The sequence below is a fragment of the Ciona robusta genome, chromosome 2 (assembly GCF_009617815.1).
Source record: "Ciona robusta chromosome 2, ASM961781v2".
NCBI lineage: Eukaryota > Metazoa > Chordata > Ascidiacea > Phlebobranchia > Cionidae > Ciona > Ciona robusta.
The window spans coordinates 6,688,284-6,711,443 of NC_143236.1; the positions used below are offsets into that span (position 1 = coordinate 6,688,284).

A 23,160-nucleotide genomic window follows, 5' to 3' on the forward strand; every position below is an offset into this window, starting at 1 on the left:
TAACCTAAATATCTAAATTTCAACTACACAACAGAAGACACGTTTTAAAAAAATGGCGTTGTTGTTGTATTGATCACTTGTTTTAAATCAAGCGGTTAAAAAGTACTTAAGCATAGAAATATAAAAATATTTCCCGCCGTTTCTTGTATGCACGCTTTTAGATGTAAGTTTGAAAGTTGATTTTTTTAATTTTAAATTTACGGTTTTGCATAAATGAATTACGTAAAAAATGTTAGAAACTTACAAAGCAAATTATGTTAACATGAAAAATCAGAGATGTAACATACTACATGATAAAATGTAATACGGTGTAGCGTGTGGTGTGATATATATCATTGAATTGTGTGTGCTGTTTGTGAAGTATTTTTTGTTTTTTTTATGTGTGTAAATGTCCGTGCACTATTCAAAGTTTAAAAAAATCCCAGTACCTACTACCTAATGTTAAAATACAACATTTTTTCACCACTAAATCCAAAGGAGAATTAACTCATTAGTGATTTAACTCCCTGCTTGTATGTGTATCAATGCAAGGGTTCATAGAACTGATTCAGTGTCAACTATGATCATTTTTTTAGTTATTTCCGGTTCTGGTTTCAGTTTAAACATTTCTTCTTCATCTGCATACTTCATCTCAGGTACTCCATATCGAAAGAACTTGCGGACTTTTTCAGGAAAGATTTTGTTGTCAATGATCGGAACAAAAAGTTCGGGGTTCATATCTTCTGCTCTGTTTGCTCCTGGGGTGTTTAATGGTGGATCATGTGAATCAGGTATGTTTTAAAACAATCTTTCTCCTCTTTTTTGGTGAGGTACCCGGGAAATATTTTAAATGTGTGTAAAGCTAGTGTAAAAAATACAACAAAACATATTTACACACTTAAATATTTTATTTTGAAAAACCACTACGCCAAAAAGTGTATACATGTGGTAAATGATTAAATCCACTGTTTGTCATATGATGTGTAGTTTGAAAAATTCAAGTTACCTGTTATAAATGAAACGGGAATTCCAACAAGCATGGTAATTATAACAGCCAATGGTCCATAGTAAAGGTAGGACATTGCATAAAGTGTGTTCTCTATTGATCTGTAGAAGGCACCAGTCATTATTATTGAAGTTGTAGTCTTTTTAAATCAGAAGTTCTGAAAAATTCTCCATTATTTGTTTGTGTTTTGTTTTAGGTCCCTTACTAACAGTGTTAAATTTAACAAGAAAACGTGTTTTATTGATAAAGCTTTTTTTGTAGGGCAAGGGGAAAGAGGATTAGTTTAAAGAGTTACCCATCGTTATACAAAGGAACATCATCCATAGTTGTGTTGTGTATAATAGTAGTTGACATGGTAGTCGATGTGGATGTTGTGTTTGTTCCTAAACTTGTAAGTACAGGACATTCTTCAGTAGATCGTGGTAATGGTTGCGACATCCCATCGGAACTTGGGTTTAATAATCCACCAATTGCCAGCCATGTTATGAGGATTGTGGCAGTGATCTGACCAGTTAATGCGCCCTGCAAAAATCAGTTACTGCTAACATCAGATAAACATAATTTTTGTTTGCAAAATGACATACACATACATAACAATTTTGATAGATTTAAAGAGGTTATTGATAAAACGATGTTTAGTTGTGCCCATTGTTTTTTAGGTATACTACAACTATATTTTTTGGGGTATACTTTGGTTTTACTATTGGGCATGCAGGATTCTTATAAATCTGGCTTAGTTGCGCCACGTTATTATATTTACCTTCCATGTTGTCCATGGTATAAATAATCCAAGGGTAAATACACCAAGCAAAGGCCCCATTAGCGTTCCAGCAATAGTGAACCCAATCTGTATTACAGTTGCTCCTATTTTTTCTATCAACATGGCAAAACAAAAGACAATTCCACCAAATGACACAACTGAAAGGGAATAATTTAAGGATTATTATTTTAGTTGTATGTTTTTATTAATTTTATTATTCAGTTTGCAATAAACATCGAACATTTACAGAATTATATGAGAGATTCTTACACCTTGAAGAGATCGTTTTGTCGCTTACAAAGAACCTTTTTTTTACGTGCTTAGTAAAATCGATAGCATTTTCTAAAGGGTAGGGTATTTGGATTTTAATGCCATTTATACAAAATGCAGACTTGTAGCTGAATTTCAGTTATATAATTGTACTTCTTTTTATTCAATTAAGACTAACCTGTAAATTTACTTATAGTGAGTTGCATCACTTGATTAAGGTTTGGTTTTCGTGGAAGAATAAAATCTTCAAGAAGAAGAGCAGCAAGTGAGTTAATACCCGATGACACAGTGCTGTGAATGTGAGTAAATGTAACTTATTATTAGCAATAGCACGTGGTGGGGCAACTACAGTTGTTATAACACATACGTTCTGTTTCACACAACTCATAAGGGTTGTTTCACACTCAAGGTTGAATGTTAATATATGTATGTGTTTTTAATTTAAGACTGACAATTTAGAAAACCACTGGAATGAATCAATTGGTGTGAAGTGTTTTAAGGACACATGCACCCACAATGGTAGTAGCATCGAGCCTCGAAGCCAGTTCCTCTCGGCTTCAGATGGTAACTGGCACATATTTATGTCTAAGGTTTTGGATAGTTGTTGTGCCTACATGTAAGTTTTGCACCATTTACCTGAGTGTTCCGCTAAAGGCAGCGGACACGAAGAGCCCTGCCATTCCTGGTACTTCTTGGAATATATCCACCACTAGGTGTGGCAAGAGTTGGTCAGGTTTGGCTACTTCTCCGTTCAAGACAGGGTCGCATGTTTCGTAATATGCGTACATCGCACACCCGGTCATCACTGCTATTAAAGTGAATCCCACATTCGGCAACACTGCAAATGCTGCAGCTCTGGTGAGTAAACGTATGTAGTTATTTTGGATTGTTAACATATCAGTTTGTTTATGGCATAAAAAAAATGATTGTATACCTAACCTGTTCTGTTTGTATTGATACCTAGCGCTGGCTGTAGAATATATCCTATTATACATCAGTTATGGGTATTCCATTTTTTAAAAAAAGGATTAATTTGTAAGGTCCCAAGACTCCCAAACTATTAAACCGCAAAAGTTGTAATTTGACAAAAAGGATAACAAATTTTGGTTTTAAATTGTCTTGATCATGTGACATTTATAACCAACATTAGTCCAACATGCTGTACTTACATTCGAGCACTTTTTACCGAGTCACATGACAGAAACCTCTGAGTTATAGCTTGATTATTACATAACGCGCCACACCAAGTTACTGAAACTCCTGTCATAATCGACCAGAAAGTGTATCGAATACGAGGATCTGGGTTCATTCTGTTGTAAATAACTGATATTACTAATAGGTAATAGTAATGGTAGAACACCATTGTGTGTATAAGCAAGACACTTATGCCACTTTCTTTCACAGAGTGGGCCTTTATGGGTCGGTTAAATTGTCAGCCATACATTAAACAAAATTTAAAAAAAAAACTAAAAAACTAACCGCAAAGTTACATGCATTGTAACTTTTAAATGGGCATGAGGTGAAGGAAACACAACAGTTGTATTTTATAAAGCCTGTCATTGCCACACTGGGATAAAAATTCCTTTATTTTTTCCAAACCCATTATAATACATGACCCACTGAAACACATTCAATCTTCCACTTCTCTCCAGTGTTTCCCACACATTTCCAAACCCACCGACCAAAGTAGTTGTTTTTATTAGTGCTGCCAGTGATCCACTTAACATTATTACTGATTGAAGAGCATCAGTCCATATAACTGCTTTCATACCACCCTGAAAATAATATGGCATCACTGGGAAAATTTCTAAAGATCAATCGTTGTAACAGGAGTAGTGCTTTATAAATAAGACTCAAATGGGTATCGCATTGAGAAACTTGACCTGTAATATCTGATATAATGGCCAGTGCAACCAGTAAGCTTTAATTTATAGTCGTCACCAATGATGTTGCTTTTCACTTCTTAATTTGTCTTAGTTTTTAAAATGGCTGGTTGAGATAAAATTGTTTTTTCTCCACATAGACGTAAAGTTGGTGTAAGGTGGCATGTCAGCTTTATGATAATATTATGTTTTAATATGTGTGGTGAGTTCTTACCATGGATTTTAGTAAATTTCGTAAATGTGACACCAATTGTACTATTTTGTCTTACCAGTGTTGTGTAGAATGTACACACAAGACTTGTGATTGCAATTGTCCATTGTATGCTTAATGGAGATACCGCATTCAATGCAAGGGCTGGTATATATATTGTGTTCCCCATGTAGAAAATCTAAACAAGTATAACTGTTATATTTTTCTGTTGTAGATTTTGTTTATCTTATTATCATAAAATGTTGCTTTTTACACAAAAGGGGTTCTTTTGTGGCAAAAATCTATTTTAGGCTTCTACAGAAATGATTCTTTTGTATACTAATTTTACGATTGGAAATTTGTATCCTAAATTTTGTGATCCAAGATATCAATTCTCATATTCTTACCATTGTGAATATTGATAGGAAAGAAGCAAGGTATCGGAGATATCTATGGAATCGTAGCTCAAGATACTGTAAAGTTCAAATCATTTATATCATGCTGTAAGATGTTTATGGTGGTCATCCATGTGGAACAAGTAGGTGTTATGTGGGAGTGGGACCCATATTTGAGTCTCACAGTATGGGACCCAAAATATGGGAGTTTCGGTTTTGAGATCCAAAATATATGTAACCCAAATTTAAGTCTTGTAAAATTTAATGCAAGCAGTCTATAGTTACATATTAAAAAAAGTTTAGCCAGCAAAACGAATAATTTCACAAACCATAAATATGGATTTGAGTTTCAGACGATGCACCAAAGGTATGTAGTATAGTGAAGCAACAATGGTTGGTATGACGCTGGCAAAGCAGTACCAGAACACAATGGATCCAAATAGATAAGTTTCTGTTGGGAAACCAATTATTGTGATTGCCGATATGAAAGTGGCAGACATAGAAAGTCCGAGGGGTATCTGTTAGACAAGAGGGAAGGTTTATTTCAAAGAGATAAAGCATAAATTTTTATTTCCTAGAATCCAAAAAGAAACTATTTAAAAACAACAAAGAGAAAGGAATTACCAAACAAACTTTTAGAAAATATGTTGCAGATAAATAAATATTAACTAAAGGCATTATTTACTATTAAAACGTGAGGAGTCTTTGCTTACTGGAGACATGTTGCTGCCACCGAAATAATAATTATCTTTACTTTTCTCCTTCCTGTCTTTGATGGCATAGAAGACTCCAATCCCCATGGCAACCAGCAGCATACCTGGAAAGAAAAAGGTATTTGATAAAGTTATAAACGTGTAAGCTTATTGTGCATATATAGGTGGAATTTGCGGACTGTACAATTATTTATAAGTTTAGTAGTGATCAGGTATATACTTTATTAAAAACAAAATGTTGTCTTCTGAATAATAAACAATAACGATTATGTCATGTTGAAAATTGAAATAGCTTCGACAACATGATTATGGATACGTCACTCGTGTAGATATAAATGGCCAAATTTAACCAAAACGCATGTTTACTTTTCTACGCACTGCAATAATAGCTTCAGCAACTGGACTATAGGCATAGAAGTGGCAACTGATGGCCTTGCATTCATTCTCTTGTAGGGCGATGAACTTTATGTGCGACACTTACCTATGAACACAACGAAATCCACTGGTCCAAAATACGTACCGTCGGACATTTTGATTCTAGTTTGTGTTTAATCTAAAAATGTTTTAATAAAAACTTGAGTTTAAACAGTTGCAGCCTATCATCAATAAAGCTATGTCAGTAGACGTATTGAATGACTAACATTTTAGACAAAAACGGAACGTTTTAAAGTAGGGTATGCAATTCTAGCGAGTGGTTTTCCTTTCACTGTATAGTATAGGTTGGGGTAATATGGGACATCTTTAGCGCATATGTTTCGCGTTTTAAACAATTAACTCCGGTCTATAGAATACCTAATGAGGTACGGTTTATTAATTCTTTCAACGATTTTTGTTTACTATCAAATAACATCATGAAATAGAATAGAAAGGCGTCTTATCTTCCCCACCCTCTACTATAATTCTGGTTTCACATCTCTCTATTGCTGAAGAAACCTTTCAGTTGGTAGGCTAAACCAAAGAATGCGTATCGCTTTTTTAAATCAACAGCTACTTTAAAAATGCCTTGTTTGCGTAAAATGCAAACCATCATACCCAGTGCGCTAAAAAAAACTATGAAGATAATAAGTTAGCGAGGACGAAGTTATGGTTTATAGGAACCTTTTGGGTTGAATTAAGTTTGTTCTAACTGTAATAACAGATTGCCTGCAAACAGAACTAGAACAGGTGAATATTTACGGCAGTCAGCCTTTACAATGTAATAAAGTTTATTACGGCCGCAGTGTTGTAAAAACGGGCACACTTTATTAAATGTGGGCCATTTGTACGCAGGAATATATTTTCATTTGTAAGTAAAATTAAGAGATCCAGATTAAATCCCGTATTTTAACTCTCCACACTTAAATACACAATTTCCAATATATAGTAGGGTAGGGGAAGATGGGACACCTTTTCACTTTATTTTCTTGTCGCATTTAGTAGTAAACGAAAAAATTTCAAAGAATTATGAAACCGTATCCTCACGACTCCCATAGACCGTTGTTATTTGTTTAAAACACGATCAGGGTATTAAAATATTATATGCTATATGTGTCCCATCTTCCCCCACCCTACTATATAAACTGTCCCAGTCCTATAGAATTCATGAATTTGCGGTGATACTTCTTTGTATAGGTTTATTGACAGAGCATTCTGCAGTTTACTCTATAATCTATATTATATACAAACGTTTATAGATTTTACCTTCGTCTGAATTCTGCGTTTTTACGATTTGCCCTTATTGCAGTCGAAGTATTCTATCCTGCGCAACGCGTTACCGAAACGAAATTGTTGTTAACAGTTTTTAACGAAGTGATCCCTCATAGCAAAAAAAAGCATCTGTCTACCAACGTTTACATTTTGTAACTCGTAAGCAGTCAGCACGATGTGTGTGAAATCTTAACAGTCGTGGCATAACGACTGTCGTTTCCCCGCCACGCGAAAATAAGTAAGTTACATTAAAATTCCTACTTTGCTCAAAAAAATATAATACTTCACCAAAAACATTAGCAAAGCGGTAATAAATTGGCAATCTCTGAGACCTATAGTGTATGAAGCATGCTGCATTCTATAGGCCTATATACACCATTAACCGCGGCTGAGTTTAAACTGTGCTGACTCATTGAATAAAAGTTATTAATTTTCAACCTGTGGGTTTAATAGTTGTTGACGAAGTAGGACTTATGTTTGATCGGCATCCCTTTGCCCCAAATAAGTATTAACTTTATATTGCGTGTTTGTGAAAGGTTTTACTTTATCCATGCGCAAATCCATTCGTGTACCCGGCCGTTTAACAAAAGGCATGAAATTATTTATTAACTTCAAATTGTCGAAAATGGGAACAGATGTTTTAATTAGGAGTTGTTGGGTACATAAGTAGTCATATAGTAGGCTAGGGAAAACGGGACTGCTCGGGCAAAAGACAGGAGATTTTTTTTCAAATCTTCTTTTACGGGTACCCATTTATGATAGACAAACACAAAAGTTGCAGTTTTATTCAACAGTATTCTCACGATGCAACAAAATACAACGCCAAGACGGTTATTGTTGTTTATAGTGTTACAAATCGGTGCTAAACAAAAACAAGATTTTTCCAATGAAAAAATGCATACTAAAAAGAGATCGCTGAATTATATTAACACTTATAAGCTTTTGTGGTTCGTTGGTTTAACTAACCCATTCAGTCTCGTAGTTAAATATAGGCTAAAATATTTCGTACGGTTTGATTTTGTCTTATAAAATGAGTTTCAGTTTCTTGAGAAAATCTAAACTATTGGCGATCATGAATGTAGCTTGCAATGAATGAAAAGCTTTGTTTATCATCGTGCTGTGGTCGGAAAGCGAAACTCGGTATACCACGAATGTTCTGTTTCATACACCTCATGCCCGCTTACGAGTTACCACGTGTGTAACTTTGTAGGTAATTTATTACAATTTGGACAACCAAGAATGACCTCTAAGTTTAAACAATTGCCGTAAAATATCTTGCCCAAGGACACGTATGCGCACAGCGGTAGCTGCGGCCTTCAATGCGTAACCTCTTGGTTAGAGGAGATGCCCCAAACAGGTTCGTGCTAATACGTCGCCATGACCGTAGTTTATGTATTCTCATTGTTTTAATGGAATAAAAAAATGTTTTAAAAGGAGATGAATAAAACATAATGTTTTTATGGTAATCCTTTATATTATGCATTCTCATAGTTTTTAAAGACTGTGTTAGAAGCACACCGATTGCAATCTTATTTATTTTTAATTAATAAATTCCCGATTTAAAATTCTATCGTGTTCTCGGCTGTGGGAAAGTACCAAGGTTAAATTATGAATCTTATTTAAGTAAGACGAGAACATCAAACACAGTGTTGGTTAACTTGGTTTATTAAACAATTGCAGTTTAAAGTATGCCAGTTTCTACAGGTATGCCTGCGAATGCAAAGCCTAAACAAAGTAGCAAGGTAAGATTATAAATGTGCCATAATCTTTCAAGTAATTAATGGCGCTTTTATCTCCCGCAATTTTGGTATTTCGAGAGAAAACCTTGGCCAGGTCGTTTGTGTTTAATATTAAACTTGGTGCTAGTAAAGAATCCCCCCTCCACTTTATTTTCTAACTACTAACCCCTATAACCACTAACCTCTTAACCATCAGCACCTAACCCACTAACCTAGGGGTTAGTGGTTAGCAAATAAGGTGGGGGGGGGGAGATTCTTCACTAACACCTTAAACTTTAAAAGTTTGGTGCAAAATTGTGACCACAGACCCGAAAGTTGCATAAAAAAATATCCGCTGCATAAAAACCAGACTTTCCAATATTATATATTAAACCTATCATTTATCCCTACAGCAACATGGTGCTTTACAAATGGTTCACTGGTTCGTTGCATCTTGCTATACATCTGGAAGCTTCACAGAAGAAAGAGTCCAAAGTTCGGTGATGTTGTTACGTCGTGTGCCAGCGTCCAGACACGCAGTCCTTCATAGATTCTCTGCACTCTTTGAAGAAGCAGTGAGACTTCATCTTGACCACATGGAATACCAAGCATCAGGTGGTTGCTATGGTGGTTGTGATAGGACAATGTTGGTGGTATTTATGAAGTCTTCTGTTATAAGTGGGCAGTGAACATATGTGTGTGGTATATACGGAGAATCCTATTTTATCGACAGTGAGCATGAGGTGTATGAAACTATGTGTGTCTGGTGTATAAGAAGGGTGAAGACATGGACACTTATGTTATGCAATAACTTGTGGTTAATGACTACATCATATATGTATAATAATGTATGCTGTGTAGAAGTCACCTTTGTTTACTGTGATAATGTTATTGTGTCAAGTATTACAACAGAAGTGAAGAAACATAACAAGAATGGTGTATAAAAAAAACTTTTTATAAATTGACAATGATTAAGATCTGTATGACTACACCTTGTGTTTTACCTAATTTACCATAAGTTACACACATACATTTTTATCATCTTATTGTGTCAAGTATAACAACAGAAATACTTATTAACATAACAAATAATGTTTACACAGCACAAGGTATCAGCCCAGAGATTGCTGGTAGTCTCGAGTTGGTAATTAAAACTTTAATGAGTTTACTACAAGAGAATGGTAAAGCATGGGCTCCCATTCTCTGCAAATGGTCAGTGGATTCACTTGGTATGTGGTTCTGTTTATTGCATGGTTAATATTTACATATACTAGGGTGGGGAAGATAGGATACCTTTTCATACTATTTTCTTTTGCCATTTTGTAGTAAACTAAGAACATTATAAAGATTTATAAAACACATCCTCATTACTCCCATATACAATTGTTAATTGTTTACAACACTATGTGCTAAGTTGTCTCATCTTTCCCCACCCTATTATTATATTTCTCCATTATACAGACAATACTAACTAGGATTCTATGAGTCCGAATTTGTATTTAAATTGTCCAAAAAATATCTGTTGTGATTTCTAAAAAAAAACTGTCAAATTTAAAGATAAGTTTACAAAATGCGGTGCTAAAGTATGATAGCACCTAACCAGGTTGAATCTAAGCCACAATAAAAAGCCTAGACATATTTTTAGATTAATACAACAGCATTTCAGTAATTCAACTCAGACACTTATATAATGCAATAAAATAAATTTCTTTGTTATTTCAATTAACCTATAGTTTGTATATTAAAACCCAGCCCTGGTATTTCATATTATTTTATCTCCAGGTGAGATTAGCAGTTGTTGCAAACAACGCCAAGTAGTTCCATCGCCAACAGATCTCGATTCATTACTTCAATTCTGGTTAAATTTGATTCCAATGCGAATGTTGCTGGATACTTACAGAGCTTGTATCAAAATATTGTAAGTTGGGAGGTTTTTGTGTCAAAATAAGTTTATGTTATGGGAATTGGCGAGAATAATATGTATGAATACATGGATAACAATAGTGTTTTTTAAGTACAATAGGCCTTTTAGTTTTAAAGGTAAAATGTAAATTACCTGGCCATATTAGTTCTGCGAACCTGTAAACTCAGGACTATAGACAGGCAGGCTTACCATTTTGCTAAAGTGCAGTAACAACACAATTTACAACTATTTAGAAAAAAAATCCTAAAAAAATAATCTCTTACAAAGTAACATACATGGTAACTCGTAAGCTGACACAAGGTGTATGAAAAAGAACACCCTTGTTATAATGACTGTCGTGTTGTTTCTGGCCAACGCAAGGATTCAGCAACTTACATTTTTTTGTTTATTCACCCTGTACCCACAGAATAGTAGACGACCCAGGATGTGTGGACACTCTTCTCACCTCATCATGCCAACATTCCCCTTACTTTGACTGGGTAGTAGCCGATGTTGGAGCTGCATTCCCTCATATTGTTGCTCAAAGAATCCTTTATTCTGGTTTCGATAAATTCTGCGCTCTCAGATTTGGTAATTTTTATTTGTAAATTTTTTTGGTGGACGTCAAAAGTATGCATGTTAGTTGGTGTTAAAGTTAGATACATGGTAACAGGTAAAGGTAAGCGAGCATGAGGTGTATGAAACAGAACACCTGTGTTATCAATGTCTCACCATAAAAGGATAAATAAAATAGATATAGTGCTGTGGGGTGAGATGTGACACCTTTAACACTTAATATCCAAATATCCTGATCGTGTTTTAAACAAATTAATGGTCTATTGAAGTCCTAAGGATACGGTTTTATAATTTTTTAAATGTTCTTTGTTTATTTTGTTTATTTTTACTACCAAATGGGACAAGAAAATGAAATGAAGGGGTGTCCCATTTTCCCCTACTCTACTATATATTCTTTCATTTCTTTTTATTCATGTTACTCAAAAATTTTACTTTAGGAAACATCGAACCTTCTGCTTCTGTTTCAATGAATGAAAATGAACAAAGTGTTTTGTCATCTGTTGTGCGAGTGTTGGAACATTTGGTTCGAAGGAATAAGGATAAAGTTTGTTCAATCATGCTGCTCATGTACAAGGTTTGTGGAAAAATAAAACAGAAAAAAGATTCAAATTTAGAATAATAACTTGATTTTTCTATTCTGTGGGTGAGGTTCTTGTCGAGGACCTGAAATATATGCTAGATTTGACCACTTAACCCAACAACTGGAAAACTATTGAAGAGATATAAATGTGTTAGTTAATTTAGTGTAACTAACATCATTCAACCATAAATACTGGCTATTTAAATTTATAATATATACTTGGTAACTAAGTATATACTTAAACATACTGTAAGCTAAAATATGCACATTCCTTGATTCCTGTAATATATATACCTTAATATTTTAATCTTTGCTGGTGGGGCAGCTTTGGTACTTATAACACAGGTGCTGTTTTACACCTCCTGCTCACTGCCATATTTTGTACAACATGTAACGCAATATACTTCTCATAGCAATCTGGAAAGGTTAAAGCTGGAAATAATACAAAGATGAGAGTTGCATTATACCTCATGCAGTTGTTTTCAATGTCAAATATTCTACTCAGATCAACTACAGTTATATTCCTTCCTGAAAGTAGGAAAATGATTTTTTCTTTCCTATTTTACGTTTGTTTACGTAAAAAGATAAAAAGAAACTTTTTGTTTGGATTGAAATTAAATGTGTGTATCAAAATAGTGCTGTATGTTCAGTTTATACTGTATGAGTGTACATGGGATGTAAGATGTGCTTGTTGTGTACATGTCTTTAGTTTTTTCGGTGTGTATTTTTTAGTTTACCAAAGAAATGTCCATCAGTTGTTTGTGTGTAAACTAGGTGTGAGCAAGGATTTGTGTTTAGGTGTTAATATGTATTTATAACAAAAAACTAACAAACATATACACATATATGTGTATATTATTAAAGTGTCTTTATTGTCACACAGTTGATGGTGCCTCACTTAATAACTTACATCAACAATATGAGAGTTTGGGATCTGGAGCTGCTGAAATTGAAACGTATGTTGTGATATCATAATAAAACGCATCTATCTCCCTTAAAACACTTAACTTACCCATGTGTAACATAGGATCTACTATTAGTATTAAAACCTCTCATGTTTTCCACCCCAGGTTATGCAGTTTAGTCGTCCATCTGGTTTGTCAATCTGGTGTTGGGTCTTACCAACTTATAAGGTTAATATTGGATGCTGCAAGCCCAAGAAGTAATCCTGCTTTGGTTGGATTGAATACAAAAGTTCAAAAGTTTTTCAGAAAAATAATGGTAACTGGTTTTGCTTGATTGTTGAAGTATCCATGTTAGTTTGTAAAGCTGGTGATGATAAAAGATGTATTGCGAGGTTATTACATTGGTGTCTTTTGATAAACCACACACAAATTATGTTTTCTTACACCTCATGCTCAATGTTGAGTTATAACATTGTCATTGGTATCCTCTTCTACACCAAACACACATACTGTACTTAATACATATACACCTTGTGCTCACTGTCGAACTATAAAAGTGGTTTTTAATATACAACGAATAAATTCTAGAAAAACTTCAATTATTAATCAACTATGACATCACACAGCCTTCATTATCGAGTGATCTTCAACACTTAGCGCTAAGCAAGGGAGTTTCCCCAAACGAGGACAACGTTTTCAAAGAGTTGGAGGTTCATTATAAAGATTTATGTAAAGATCTGTTGACTTCTTCCTCTAATGAAAGGTAACAAGATCTTTAAATATTGTTTCGACTTTTAGTTCTAACTTACATATGTCGTAAATCATAGGCAGGCACAGGGTGTATGAAACGGAACACCTGTGTCTGTGTTGTAACAACTGTCGATGCCCCACTATGCAACGATAAAACAAGTTACAATCATTTAATAATGATTGGGGTGTATGAAACAGTGGTAACTCAACTCATAAGCTGGAACGAGTTGGCACGAAGTGTAACTTATAAACACTGTTATTGTCTCTCAGCTAAGATAAATCAGTTACATTTATTCATGCGATCTCAGAAAGAATTGGATTCACACACTCATAGTTGCGTTATGTCTTCACCAACATTCAGATATTGTAATGAAAGAAATTCTCATTCAGTCGACCAAGTCATCAGACATTGAATGCTTTATTAAACTCTATAATGAGATGTATCCAGTGTTGCCAGGTACACTTCTACTTCATTATGTTCTTAATAATTTTATTAAAATATAGTTTATATATGGCATCACTTTTTTTTTGTAGACATTAATGATTAAATGCTATTTTCAGGCAGTATCCAAAAATATTGTTTCGTTACAAAAAATGTAAAATTTTGTTTTAGTACATTCTCTTGCAATTCTCTACATTTTGAGTTTTTTTTATGGGTATTTTTCGTTGATCACATATTGCTTTATTACATCACTGTAATATGTTATACAGGATTATTAGGTGGCGTATTAAAACAATCATTCAGCTCAGTTCCACAATTATCAAACAAACAATCAACAAACTTACTTTCAAGTGTTCTATATATGGCTTCAAGTGACTTCTTGACTTCTGCTGCTTCCAATTTTAAACAAAAGTAAGAAACTTGGTCAGATAATATTATCGCCATGGTGGTTAAAGTGTCAGCCTCTGGATCAGAGGGTACAGGTTCAAGACTCGACGCTGGTACCAATATTGTAGTTGTTTATGTCCTTGGGCAAGACACTTACTGGCAACTAATCCAATTCAGTGGTTACTAATGGGTTCTCAAAATTGTCAGCCATACAGAAAAACAATCACTCACAAAGTTACACATGTGTTAACCCGTAAGCTGGCATGAGGTGTATGAAACAGAACATCCGTGTTTTAATGGCTCTCATTTTATCACCACACAAGTATAAACACAAGACTAAGAGTAAGATGGCTATTAAATAAAGATGTACATTGTACTTGATTTTTTTCTTGACACAGATTACGAAAACAACTAGTTGGTTTTATTGATAACTTGATGACGATCACCAGTCATCTATCCTCGCCCATCCCCCTCGCCTCATTGGCTGTCCAGATTCTATACCTACTTATGGCATCACAATCACAAAACGAGATACAGCTTCCCACACGATTGCTACCGATGACAAGATGTTTGGTATTTTACTTCTACAGGCTGTTGCATGCAGGTAAATGCCCTCACGTAGTGGGCATTGACAGTCATATGTAACATGGGTGTTCCATGTCTACTTACCACCTATGTAACTTTCTGGGTAATTATTTTTGAAGTTTTTTAATGTATGGCTCAATTCAGTTGGAGAAATTGCTGTTAAGTGTCTAGCCTTGGGACATACACGTTCTAACCTCCGAATTAGAGCAGACACGCTACCACTTTTCCACAGTGATGCAGGTTGTGTGTAGAATGCCATCAATGATCTGATCCTGTTTACCCAGGGCATGTAAACAATTCTTCTGTTTACCATATATGACAGATAGCAAAATGATGTGTTATGTATCTTACCTAGGTCATGTCAACAACGACTCGTCTATGCTTCACTGCCAACAAACGCTCACACAACTCGCACAAACTCCACAAACTTTCTCAGTTGTTTCACAATTTCTACTCGAAGCTGCAGTGAGGCAGGTATGGTATAGCAAGCATAGATTGTCCATGTTTTAATTCTTTAGTAAATTGCTAAAATCTAGGTCGGATTACTAAAATGCAGTTACGCTCATAGTTGTGAAACTTCCCTATTAAATAAAGTAGTGAATGCACTTTTTTTGCTCTGCTTAGTTAGTAATATACTAAACAACCTAGAAAAGCTGTTTTAGTTGTAAAACTGTGCCTTAAAACATATCATTTCATAACATAAAAGGGTGCCACCACATGCTACACGCAGCATAAAGTTACACTCATTATTATACTATTTAACAACTGTCAGAATTCTATTTATTAAAAATATCTTTTTCTTCCTTCACAGAACAACAGCATCCTCTTTGGAAGAAGAGTTGAGCAGGAGCTAGATGAGGATGTGGATTCCAGTGATCCTTGTATCGAGCACCAAATCTCCCTCATCACCCTCCACAGGAAGATATCTTCCAACATCCGGACACGGAGGCAGATGGTGGGCTTCGTTCCTATAGGGGTCGAAACTGGTTTAATCGGGAGTGGACCGAAACGAAAGAAGAAATGTCCGGTTTCAAAGGTTTGTCTTTAAGTGGAGTTTAGAAATGCATAGTTATTACGCCTAAATAGAATGTGTGGCAGAATGAATAAATTGATGTAGCTTGTTTATCATTGTATGACAAGGCAACCACAATCTTTATAACTTGTTTCCCAGACAATGCATGAATAATTTGTGCCCTTTTATCCCCACAATGGTAGCAGTGCCGAATCTTACACCCTGGAATGTAAGCGTGACCATATTACTTTGTCAAATACCTTTATATTTAAACCAAAAATTATTTCCAGACCTTTCAAACCAGCAGCAACGAGTGTTTGAGCCTCCTCATATATCGATGTTGTTGCAAAACAAGTGGGGGCGACAACTTATGCTCAATCCCCGATGTCCAGCATGTGTTTGATGCAGATAAACTGATAATTTTATCAGAGCGACTTATTTCATCTTTTGCTGCTTCGTCTTCTTATCTAGCCACAGCTGTAACACTAGATGGGGACATGGAGTGGCCAGTGTGTCACATGCGCAAGTTTACTATAGAAAGGTGAGGACATATGGCTGGTTCAAGGGCATGACCTGTGCTATAAAAAGAAAAATGGCCAACTGGTAATAAACAATAAAAGGTTTATGGGAGCAGCAATCTTGGCCAAAGCCCATCGTATGATTTCTAGACAGCTGTGTGAACCTACTGTCTTGTGTGTATTGCTGTACGATTGGAATTGTGAGCTTTGAACTGACATGGGGCCTTTTAATTAGGGATCTGAAGGTGTTTCATTTTATGGATGAACATCCTTTTGCTTGGAGTCTCCTGCAACTTATTGCCCATAACCATCGTGCCTTGTGGAACATAACACCGTTGATAAGATCCTGTATGTCGGTGCTTATCAGCCATTTTGAATCAAGTCGTGAGAGTGAAGTCTGTCCAACGGATTCTCTGCATTATTTATCTGCTGTCAGAATTGTGGAGATTCTTGGAAAGGTGATTTGAAATTAGCAGAAATTAGAACTGAAACTGTATGATGGCTTATGACCATTTTAGAGAAACTGAAACAGTTTTGTAATCTTATGCTGGCTAACCGAAACTAGACCAAACATTAATCAAAACGTTTTTTTAAGTTCATATTGCGTAGCATAGCTGCCTTTATATTCCAAAAATGCGAAATGTTTATAAGCTATTATGACACAGAATAACTAGTATAAAATAGGAAGTATAAAAAAATTTAGGTTTAATTGTTTGAACATCTTTTATTGATAATTGATTTAGGGACAAATAATTCCTCCCCCACTAAGCTACTGTGCAGAGATCTTCTGTCTTATTTCTCCATATGAGGTTTATATTCTTTTGGTGATTCTCTGGAACTTTATAAAGGTGAGGTTACTTCATTGGTTGTATAATTCTATGTGTTTTAATGTTGATTGTATGATTTGGTGTTTCAAAACTGTGCTTTTTTACAATATATGACATCATAGCACAACTGCGTCTAACCCAGAGGTTATGGGTTCAAGGCCGGTCACTGCTACCATTGTGGGTGTATGTGTCCTTGGCAACACACTAAACGGCAATTGCTTTAACCTAATGGTCAATGGGTTGTCTAAAACTGTCCTTCCTATCCAAATCATTTAAATTAAAACAAACCATTTGGAGAATTGGGAATGTAGAAATTTATAATACATAACAAATGAACAGAGTTCCAGACTTACGGTAGATGTATGTGAATGACAAAATAACAGACCATATTAATGCTGTAACATTTAATCTTAAGGAATAGAACCTGATCATATACAGGAATTTTAGTATTCATTACTTATTTTATTAAATTAAGGAACATCCCCCACCCAGTGATGCCGAACATTTATCCAATGGAAGGGACTTTAATAAAGAAAAGCTGAACATGCAACCGTATCTGGCAACACTGCACACAGTGATACATGCAAATATAACAAAACTTGGTCCGTGCGCAGCAAAATTTACAGTTTTGAAGTGAAAATAAAGGCAAAGATATGTACAGTTTTGTTGTGGTATATTAACAAAAAATGTTACACAAAACGTAAAGTGAAAAGAATGAAATCCTAATTTAAGCGAAAGAAACTACGCAGTGAAATGAAACTTTTGCTTGCAATTGCAATGGAACTAGTTTGAGAATCCTGGCTCCTTTATGCCTTTGAATTAACTTTTCGCAATCTTGTACAACTGCAACGAGAGCAATGTTTGTACCCCATCAAATTATACACCTTTGGGTGTGAAGGGCAGTTTATATGCATCATCCTGCCTGAAAACAAAATATAATATTAAACTAGGTAAAGGTATGTAAACATTAGAAAACATTAAGGTGTCACTTTAAATTTTAATGTTTATATGCATCTTCTGATCATGCTTGTTTATACTATAAGCAATTGGGGGTATTTATGTTAACAAAAAAAAAACACAAAAAAAACTTTGTAAACACGCACTGTCGAATTCTGGTATAATAAAATGGCTGCAAATATATACAAACCTCGCATCAGATTGCCGCACAACCGGCACATAATTAAAGATTCTTCTTCGGAACATATGCAGTCCTTTTCAATCATCCCTCAGTATTTTTATTACAGAATAATATAGGGGCTATGAAAGAACACTTTACTAAAGTACATATACTGTTGCGCTTGTTTATTGTTGTGCGGTTAAATGTGACCGTAGCCAAAACATACAAACCGCAATCAAAAAGATTAAAACCACTTTGCCGCAATACAGACAAAAAGAAAAAAGGTATGTTTTTCTAACTTAATTTGAGAGAGGACTGATGGGCAAAAAATCTCAAAATAAGTAAAAAATAAGTCCAAATGAATTGTTTTCTTTGATACAATACAATGAATATATCAGATATTTTGCTACGACTTACATCATACGCTTTTTTGTGAAAGATTTTTATTTCTTTGCAATATAAATGTTTACACATCAGCTGTATCATGGTCATGTGGAATGTCACGTGATTAAGGGACTTCGACCAATTGGCGGCAATTTCTAAAATAAATGTTTTCAATCGCCAGCTGTGATATCGCGAACAGGTTGTAAAGTTTGTGTTTTCTGTTTACTACTTACGCGTTACCCCTGAAGTGAAAAGAGCGCAAGATGCAACCAAGCAGTTAATTTGTTTACTTGCACGCTTCACTTGCAGCAATGCACGCTTAGTTTAGGGATTAGGATAGGCCAAATTTAGAAAAGACGTTGGGTTAGGCTGATATATACATGACAAAGTTTGATCAAAACCAGATTTTTTGCCAGGGGTGTTTTTTTAACATCCTAGTTACATTTTTCACATCCTATATAGTTAACTTCTAGTTGTGGAAAATTCAATTAATATAACGTCAACCTATACTTTGTGTGTTAAGACTGCCATGATTTGCAATATTTTTGTAAGTATTATGTTTAATCAGGTAATATATCCGTTCACTTTTATTTAACTAGGTTTTTTTGAATTGCTGTTTTATTATAATTTTAACTTACAAATTAAATTTGTGAATAAACAAAAAATATGTATATAATATAAGCCTGTTTACATTTTATATAACCATGTGACAAATCTTGTCTGACTTTTGCCCTGTACAAAATATAAAATTTATGTAATCAATATTTAAATTTATGTAATTTATATGAAATATTTTATATAACATCTGCTTTGCAGAGACAGGTAGTAGACTTGTTCTGTTTAAGAATGGACCAATATATTTTGATAATAACGAAGCAAGCTACATCTATTAACTTCGAACTTGGAGACTGCCACGCATTAAGTGATATCTACACAACATACAGTGGTATATACTCCAGTCTTGTACAAAGAACACAGAGGTATTATATCAAATGGATTGAGATTTCTGATTGTGAAAATGGTGAGAAACGTGAAAACTGGGTCGAATACATTGGGGCAAATGTTGAAGACTATAAAATAAAAACCACACTTTCTGGTGCAATGGAAAATTTGTTTTCTTTGGCTGAAAGTTTACCCATTCCTGGCTCCTATGTTCTTGATGTTTACTGGATACCAAACTGCGAAATTTTCGAAGATATGAAAAAATTAGCTCCACTTCTTGGCGTGCTTAAAAAACTAAGAGAATGGCATCTTGGTAATATTAATTTTATTTACAACTCTGATCAGTCTTTAAAAAATATGGAGGCTGCTTCTCGTTTTATTGCCGGAAATTTAATACAGGTAGACCAAGAACAGGATTTTGTGGTAAAATCTAATAGAAATGTTGTATGGAGGGGTTCAATGGATATAAGGTTGCCAGATGAGAGTGTTAGATCTATTGTGAGTGGTTTCACACTCATGTTGCCTCATAATGAAGAGAGAAGTTTAATTGATGGAGTATATAGTAAAGATGGCGATGATAAACACTTTCTATGGTTTGGTAACGTAATGAAAGCATTAGAGTTCATAGACATTGATTCAGTGCCTTTAATTTTGTGGAGTGGGCATGAACTTCTGCTTGGTTATAGCAAGCAGGATGATGCAACAAGTGCCCTGCAGGAAGCTTTTATGAGTAATACACGCATTGCACTACTGTGCAGGTTAGACTACATAACATCTGATAAAAATTTCACACAGTCAAGTGAGTTTGGGACAAAGCAATGGAAAGATGTTGTTAGGAAATCTCCAGATGATTTGGCGCCCCCTGTTATAAAGCTGTACGAAAAAATGAAACCATTATTCCTTCTTATAACATCGTGCACACATTCTTGCACAAAATACCCAAATACTTTAGTGTTGTTCAGTGCATTCATATTAAACAACTTGCACGATTTAAATGCAGGATTTTTACTTGACCATGAATTGTCTGGTGTACATGACAGTTCTGCAGAAACTGGTGTGAATGTTACCAACATACCAAGTATTAATGCACCTCAGTTGTTTGGTAGGGATCCCTTATTTGCAAGGTGTTTTCGCAAAGCTTTGGACCACTGGAATCAATTAAAAAAAGATAAAATTTCACCGAAAGAACTGCAGAAATTTGTATCAGAGTTTTGGGCTTGGTTTGAAGATTTTAACAAACTAAAGACAGAGAATTCTGTCAAAGCAAAAACTGTGTCACTGGTTAAGAAAGAAACTATCTCTTTAGAATTATCTGCGATTTTGAATCAAGAGAAACAGGCATATGCTGTTCAATCAAAACAAGATAAAGGTTTAGATTCGTTACGTTCAAGTAACCCAATTCCTGATGCTGCATCGAAGTTTAAATCGATTGAAACGAATGAAATTTTGAAATATTTTGATAAAAATGCTCGTAATAAAGTAGTAGCAAACCTAAGGTCCATGAATAAAGGGAACAGCAACACACCGAGTATTTCAAACCTGGAAAAATATACGTCTGCTATCGGTACTTCATATCATGGTGTTAGTTTTAATATCGATGCACAAGCGTCAGAAAAACACGACCGAATGTGTCGTCGGACGGTTGAAAAATTTGTAAAGTACGAGACAATGTCAGTGGCTTCAAAACACCAAGTTCCATCGCCGGTAACTATGAATATAAATGATTCTCCTCATAAACCAAAGCGTCCAGTACACACGCCAAGGAAGAAAAAAAGATTACAAATTATGGCCGAGAAATTGTACAAGAAGCGTGTGGGTCAAGCTAACATACCTGCACATTCAATGATGGTCCTCAGATCAACTCCAAAGAAACGCAACCCCAATAACTCAAAGGTGTTACTTGCTTCACCCAGAGTTCATAAAATGTCGCTAAGGTCTTCAACTCCAGTAAAAAAGGAGAGTGTTTCAAAACTCACAGCCCAAAATGAATCAAAACAGACTGAAACGAAGCCAGTTGGTGCTAAAGTTCAGAAAAGAGATTCCCAAAAACTTTACGTTCAGGATAATAAGAAAAGGTTATGGAATCTGGTTGTACAAGTTTTAAATGACAATGGTGTATCTCAGAAACACCCCAAGTTTAAAGCTTGCAGCACGAAATTGTATAATGTTAGCATGGCTTTTCTAAAGGATTTAAAAACTTCAAAAGGATTGGCAAAAATGATGCTAAAAACTGTTGAAGAAAATGCAAAACTAGTTTTGTCTTTTGAAATCTCTTAAATATTCTCACAAATTTATTCTTTAAAAGTTCTTTATATATTTATATACACATTCAATCATAAAAGTTTGATGAAACTACATTTTTAAACGCTCCTCGTTACTTTCCAGTTGTAATTTGACTGTAAAAACTGCATTATATTTTTACCTCTGATTTATGCTAAAGGTTCCTAAAATTATAATTGGTGGAAAACGTTTAAAAAATATGTGTATATTTAATCTTTAAGAGAATGTGTTAGTCTGCATATGATTAGTTCAGAGTTATTGCATTTACAAAATCAGGTGTACACTGACTGTTTTATAAAAACAATTCTTAGTGCATTTAAATGTTTTTGTATTTAATTTTCTAGATACATTTAAGTTAAATTTTAGGGTGAATAATGTCAACTACATTTAGAGCACTTTCTGTTCTCTCTCGTGCTACAGGAAAATATTGGCCAAGAGCTCAAAGTGTTGGGTTGCTAAAGACTACAGTTGTAGGTGGCCAATTCAAGGTTCCCATTTGCAACTTTTATCTTCAATCTACTGCATTGAATGAGTGGATAAAAATTGAGGATAGACCACAGTATGGGTTGGATAAAGATGCATTCACCAATGCTCTGAAAGAAGAGAATACTTACTTCATAGATGTGAGAGAAAAGGTGGAATTAGAAGAAGGCAAAATAGATGCTCATCGCTATATAAACATTCCTCTTGGATTTCTATGGCCAGCTCTTGAGTTATGTGATAAAGATTTCAAGGCAGAATATGGGATAGAGAAACCAAGCAAAGACGACAAGATAGTCTTTGTATGTTTGGCTGGTGTTCGTAGTACATGGGCTTTGCAGATCGCTCAGGTTGGAGGTTACAAGAACAGTCAACATTACATGGGGGGTTACCACCAATGGACAACTGGAGAACTATTCCCACTTCCAGAAGGAAACTAAATTCTAAAATAAAAAAATGCTTTTACCCAATAAACTGTCTGTAAAAAAGCTAACTAATTTTGCCTAATTGCTTAATATTAAATGCTTTTATTAATTAGTGTTATTTTACCATGTCATAATTTTGTTGTGTACAAAACTTAATCATGCTATGCAATTTTATAAACAATAGTTTGATTTCATATCTTCTAATATGCTGTAATATGTCATTAATCTGAAGTGCTATTTAATTTTCTTTTTTCAAAATTTAGAGTTATATTATTTAATTTGTGCAATTTTATTCCCTAATATTCATAAGAATCATAATTATATTCTTCAAAATACGGGTTTTAAATCCCTAAATGCATGTAGTTGTATAACAGCTGTTGTAAATAATATGGTGTACAACTAAAGTTATCGCTTATAATTTTAACAACACTAATAATGGTGCAGGAG

At 34.6% G+C, this 23,160-nt stretch overlaps 4 protein-coding genes and 1 long non-coding RNA gene across 6 annotated transcripts; 3 read left to right on the top strand and 2 right to left on the bottom strand.

Moving 5' to 3' along the window:
- Window positions 1–42: 42 nt before the first annotated feature.
- LOC149740657 (sodium-coupled monocarboxylate transporter 2-like) lies at window positions 43–7,014 on the bottom strand. 2 transcript variants are annotated; one of them, XM_089872435.1, is made up of 14 exons: window positions 6,877–7,014; window positions 5,678–5,749; window positions 5,197–5,300; window positions 4,813–5,001; window positions 4,496–4,561; window positions 4,168–4,287; window positions 3,636–3,790; window positions 3,185–3,325; window positions 2,652–2,870; window positions 2,194–2,306; window positions 1,746–1,903; window positions 1,281–1,507; window positions 986–1,086; window positions 43–737 (listed from the first exon to the last, which is right to left on the bottom strand). In XM_089872435.1, exons 2-14 carry the CDS (start codon window positions 5,724–5,726, stop codon window positions 535–537), a joined length of 1,845 nt encoding a protein of 614 aa, XP_089728561.1. In that variant the 5' UTR covers window positions 5,727–5,749; window positions 6,877–7,014; the 3' UTR covers window positions 43–534. The 2 variants fall into 2 exon arrangements, with proteins under 2 accessions (XP_089728561.1, XP_089728562.1); XM_089872436.1 differs by lacking the exons at window positions 43–737; window positions 6,877–7,014 and having other exon boundaries at window positions 1,005–1,142; window positions 5,678–5,856.
- A 1,395-nt stretch (window positions 7,015–8,409) lies between these two features.
- Window positions 8,410–17,745, top strand: LOC149740658 (integrator complex subunit 5-like). Its single transcript, XM_089872413.1, has 19 exons — window positions 8,410–8,624; window positions 9,014–9,215; window positions 9,704–9,829; window positions 10,383–10,518; window positions 10,931–11,094; window positions 11,517–11,653; window positions 12,073–12,193; window positions 12,543–12,615; window positions 12,730–12,880; window positions 13,191–13,327; window positions 13,623–13,771; window positions 14,026–14,167; window positions 14,542–14,747; window positions 15,084–15,202; window positions 15,540–15,764; window positions 16,031–16,281; window positions 16,494–16,716; window positions 17,002–17,106; window positions 17,561–17,745. Exons 1-19 carry the CDS (start codon window positions 8,571–8,573, stop codon window positions 17,720–17,722), a joined length of 2,883 nt encoding a protein of 960 aa, XP_089728539.1. The 5' UTR covers window positions 8,410–8,570; the 3' UTR covers window positions 17,723–17,745.
- On the bottom strand, window positions 17,590–18,711 carry LOC149740659 (uncharacterized). Its single transcript, XR_016384414.1, has 2 exons — window positions 18,233–18,711; window positions 17,590–18,007 (listed from the first exon to the last, which is right to left on the bottom strand). It is a non-coding gene; the product is annotated as an uncharacterized LOC149740659 (long non-coding RNA).
- A 665-nt stretch (window positions 18,712–19,376) lies between these two features.
- On the top strand, window positions 19,377–22,153 carry LOC149740660 (mdm2-binding protein-like). The gene has a single exon (XM_089872430.1). The coding sequence runs from the start codon at window positions 19,433–19,435 to the stop codon at window positions 21,803–21,805; it is 2,373 nt and encodes a 790-aa protein (XP_089728556.1). The 5' UTR covers window positions 19,377–19,432; the 3' UTR covers window positions 21,806–22,153.
- A 29-nt stretch (window positions 22,154–22,182) lies between these two features.
- On the top strand, window positions 22,183–23,157 carry LOC149740661 (rhodanese domain-containing protein CG4456-like). The gene has a single exon (XM_089872472.1). It carries the CDS (start codon window positions 22,183–22,185, stop codon window positions 22,726–22,728), a length of 546 nt encoding a protein of 181 aa, XP_089728598.1. The 3' UTR covers window positions 22,729–23,157.
- Window positions 23,158–23,160: the final 3 nt, after the last annotated feature.